This window comes from Alexandromys fortis, unplaced genomic scaffold, assembly GCF_014885135.2.
Source record: "Alexandromys fortis isolate MF-2015 unplaced genomic scaffold, M_Fortis_MF-2015_v1.1 scaffold_7, whole genome shotgun sequence".
In the NCBI taxonomy this organism is placed as follows: domain Eukaryota; kingdom Metazoa; phylum Chordata; class Mammalia; order Rodentia; family Cricetidae; genus Alexandromys; species Alexandromys fortis.
The window spans coordinates 20,939,520-20,943,814 of NW_026067920.1; the positions used below are offsets into that span (position 1 = coordinate 20,939,520).

Consider the following 4,295-nt stretch of genomic DNA (forward strand, 5'->3'; position numbering starts at 1 on the left):
CTCTGTGGCTTTGGAGTCTGTCCTGGAACTAGCTCTGTAGACCAGGCTGGTCTCGAACTCACAGAGATTCGCCTGCCTCTGCCTCCCAAGTGCTGGGATTAAAGGCGTGCGCCACCACTGCCCAGCCAGAACCTAACTTTTTAAACCCTCAGCTATTCTGACAGCCTCAGGAAGTCTGCGGCCTGATTTCTCTCAGTGTGTCAACTCAACTAAAACTTTCGGTTTGTGGAGACTATGGGGTCCTCTGTGCCACATATTTAAAACCTTGACTTTCTGAAGCTGGACAGACGGACAAATGGTTTAGCATTTAAAGAGCAGGTACTGGGCTGGAGAGATGGCTCAGTGGTTAAGAGTATTGCCTGCTCTTCCAAAGGTCCTGAGTTCAATTCCCAGCAACCACATGGTGGCTCACAACCATCTGTAATGACGTCTGGTGCCCTCTTCTGGCCTGCAGACATACACAGAGACAGAATATTGTATACATAATAAACAAACAAACAAACAAATAAATATTTAAAGAGCAGGTACTGCTCTTGTAATGACCCAGGTTCAGTTCCCAGCACCCATGCTGAGCAACTCACAGCTGCCTGTAACTTCAGCTCCAGGGAATCCAACACCTTCTTCTGGTCTCCTGGAGCACTTATAATCACATAAACATACCTGTACACACAGTTAAAAATAAAATTAACCTTATAAGTAAGTTAAAATAAAAACTCAAATGTCCTAAAACTAACTCAAGAGCCCAATACCTAGAGAGTAGGTAGGTGGGAACTTATCCCCCCCCCATACACACACAGACAGGGTCTCACTGTAGCTCTGGTTGTCCCGGGACCTCGCCCCCCAATCTCACTGCTCCAGAGTCTTTGTTCTCACTCTGCAGGACACACACGTGTGCATGTGAACTTGCTCTGTGAAGCGCTCAATACACCTTGATGGTGCCTGGGCACACATAATCACACACTGTCCCTTGTCATCTGGGCTCGATGCCATCATTTGCTGGGCTCTGAACTTCCTAGGAAGGCATCAGTGGAACCTGGGGTCTTCACTGTCAACTCTGAAGGGCTGGGGCTGGGAGAGAGCATGAAAACGCTGAGCACACAGGGCACCTCCTGAAGACGCACACCCAGCCCGTCTTCACCTGTTCCACGCTCTCGTCCCAGTTCTTAGGAATGTCTTCCCCTTGGGCCATCATGAGTTGACTCCGTTTGGGAACCAAACAGAAGTGCTCTAATCCAAAGTAAAGAGAAATTATAGTGTCAGGATCCCTTACCAAAAAGGTTAGGGACTTTTTAGTTTGTCCCTAATGTTTGGATTTCAAAGTAGCTCAGATTTTTGGAGTATCTGAATAGGCTTTATCAGTTGATCCAAAATGCTCCAAAATAAAAACTTTTTTTCAACAATCCCAACTGCTTTGAGACAGGATGATCACTTGGACTCAGGAGTTCAGGCTCAGTCTTGGCAACAGAGCAAGACAAAAATTCTCTTTTAAAAGTTTCAAAATTCAGAGTGTTTTGAAATTGTAATCTGCTCAGCCTTTGTTGGAATGAAGCCGTCTTTCATTCTTCACTCACCAAGGATTTTACTGCACACTTATCTGGGGTTTCTATTGCTAGTGGTGCACGCCTTTAATCCCAGCTCTTGGGAGGCAGAGACAGGTGGATCTCTGGTGTGGGAGAATTATCTGTATTCTGTCAATTATGTTTTAAATAAACATTGATTGGCCAGTAGCCAGGCAGGAAGTATAGACGGGACAACCAGACAGGAAGTAGAGGTGGGTCAAGGAGGACAGGAGAATTCTAGGAAGAGGGAAGCCCATTTTCTCTGTAGTTGTGAGCCCACCACAGAGGAAGCAAGATGTGACTGTCCCGCTGAAAAAGGTACTGAACCATGTGGCTAGCACAGACAAGAATAATGGGCTAATATAAGTTATAAGAGTTAATAAGAAGCCTGAGCTAATGGGCCAATCAGTTTATAACCAATGTAGACCTCTGTGTGATTTCTTTGGGTCTTAATGATTGCGGGAACTGGGCAGGAAAGAAACCCGACAACAGATCTCTGTGAGTTCAGGGCCAGCCTGGTCTACAAAGTGAGTTCCAAGACAGGCTCCAAAGCTACAGAGAAACCCTGTCTCAAAAAAAAAAAAATCAAAATAAGAAACAAACAACAACAACAACAAAAACCCCAAAACCACCCCCCCCAAAAAAAAGGAAAAGGAAAAAAAACACGACCATGACCACTATGACAGAAAGCAACTTGGGGAGGTCACCTCACCTTACAGTTCATAGTCCATCACTGAAGGAAGTGCAGGCAGGAACCTGCAGGCAGAAACTGGAACAGAAGCTATGGAGGAGTGCTCCTCATTGACTTGTTCTCTAAGGCTTGCTCAGCCTGCAATCTTGTATCAGCATTTGTACAGAGGTGGCCCCACCCACAATGGGCTGGGCCCTCCCACATCAATCACTAACAATGGAAACTGAAGATTTGCCTACAGGCCAGTCACAAAGGAGACGGGTTCTTAATTGAGAGTCCCTCTTCTCAAACAACTCTTGCTTGTGTCTAGCTGACATAAAACTAGCATACCATGCCAAGCCCTGGGTTAAATATTAGAGCCACTGGGTTTAAAATTAAACACGGATGCAGGCTCGGGAAGAGCAGAAAGGGTGGAATTAAAACAGTCTCAGAAGGGCTCATGTTTTCCCCACAGTGTCTATGAAAGGGCCGTGTGAGGGCTCACGTTTTTTGAGGGAAAGAGTTCCTTCACTGCAATGCTCTGTCAGGGGCATCCCCAGGTATGAGTTCTGAAATCCTTTTAACACAGGCCCTAGACCCGGCCAGCTGTGTTCTGCACACGGCTCAGTGACCACTGCTATTTACAGACGAGACACAGAAGCCGAGAAGCGACATTCGCGTCCAGGCACCACAGGAAGACATGCCGCCAGCAGCTATCCTCGGGTTCTGTCTGACTTCAGTGACAGACAGTGAGCCTGTGGCAGCAAGCTGTTCCCAGTTCTAGACAGGCAGGCTTCCACGTGGGAACCAGAAAACCCTACGAGGCTGCTTCACCAATGCCTCCACGGGCATGCAAATGCCAGGTGCCACCAGCGTCGCGGGCAATGTGGGTCTGCCAGTGCCAGCAGTAAAGGCGGTGTTGGTGGCCTCAACAGTCATGAGAGGTAGCCATGCATCACCCTGTGAGCATTAGGTGAACTAGGCATTGCCTCAGTACTTACTATGGGTTAATTTACTAAAAATGTACGACTCAGCAATAACCTCGGGAGGAGGAAAGTGTAGGCGTGGCTGACATCTTCCTATCCTGCGGTGTGAGCCTTAGCCTTTAACGCGGAGCCATCTCTCCAGACTACAGCTGCCGTCCTCCACAGCTCCTTCCTACAAGAGCTGAAATCTTGTCGCTCAGCCCTGCGTCTGGCCTGGCCTTGTAACTCGTTGGACCCCTGAGCATGTGTCAGTTCCAAACCTGGGGTTCATAATGTCCAAGCTAGCTTTTGTACTTCCATCCGTGGACTCTCGCCACGGGAAGAAGCCTGAGATAGACCAGCCTGCTGCCCAGGGCTGATGTGGCCCAGCCACCCTTTCACTTCAGACGACAGCTCGCCAAGCACCAGATGTGTCCTGCCAGCTCACCATGTACACATCAGCAAGCAGAAGCAGAGCCAGGCTGGCAGGCCACCAGCTGGCCCACAGACTCCGAAGGGAAGGCACGTTTATTGCTTGAAGCCACAGAGTTTAAGCCCCTGGGTGGCCTGCTGTGTGGCAATATGTAACTGATAAAGACAGGAAACACCTTCAAGGAGAAGGAAGGTGTGAAGATGGAGAATTTTTCAGCAAACATGGTGGATAAAGAAGAACCTTAGGCTGGGAAAAGTGGGGCTCAAAGGGAAGGTGGGGGAAAGCAGCCTGAGGAACGGAGAGAAATTCCAGGTAGAGAGAGAGGAAGTTGAGGGGGAGACACACAGGACATGACAAGGTGGGGGACACTACTGGCGTGGAAAGAGAGCCTCAGCCAACACAGTGTCTGCCTCCTGGCAGACGGCTGCAGGGCTCTGGGCTATGACCAACGCAGATTGGTTCCAGACTCCCCCCGCCCCCTCCCCCGGAGAGTCTACTTTTCACCGACCGAGCTTGAGAAAAAAGGGAGAAATGTGTAGGCAACACAAGGGACAAGCAAACTCAAAGCCAGCACAGAAAGGAGAGGGTGGCCAGAGGGCGGGGACCTTCAAATCGCGCGGGTATTTGAAGTAGGAAGAAGGGTAAACATTGCTGTCAAGTCATCACCG

At 49.0% G+C, this 4,295-nt stretch overlaps 1 protein-coding gene across 7 annotated transcripts in view; it reads right to left on the minus strand.

Annotated features, from left to right (window-relative positions):
* The window catches only part of LOC126500741 (uncharacterized), a 15,652-nt gene extending 12,882 nt beyond the window's left edge, over positions 1 to 2,770 (minus strand). The window contains exons 1-3 of one of the 7 annotated variants that reach the window (XM_050140870.1): positions 2,272 to 2,770; positions 1,139 to 1,227; positions 582 to 660 (exon numbers count right to left, since the gene is read on the minus strand). In XM_050140870.1, the coding sequence (XP_049996827.1) occupies positions 582 to 660; positions 1,139 to 1,192 (133 nt within the window). In that variant the 5' untranslated portion in view covers positions 1,193 to 1,227; positions 2,272 to 2,770. The remainder of the gene's footprint in view (positions 1 to 581; positions 661 to 1,138; positions 1,228 to 2,271) is intronic. The other 6 variants (XM_050140872.1, XR_007591415.1, XM_050140871.1 and 3 more) reach the window with 6 other exon arrangements.
* Between the last annotated feature and the right edge of the window lie 1,525 nt (positions 2,771 to 4,295).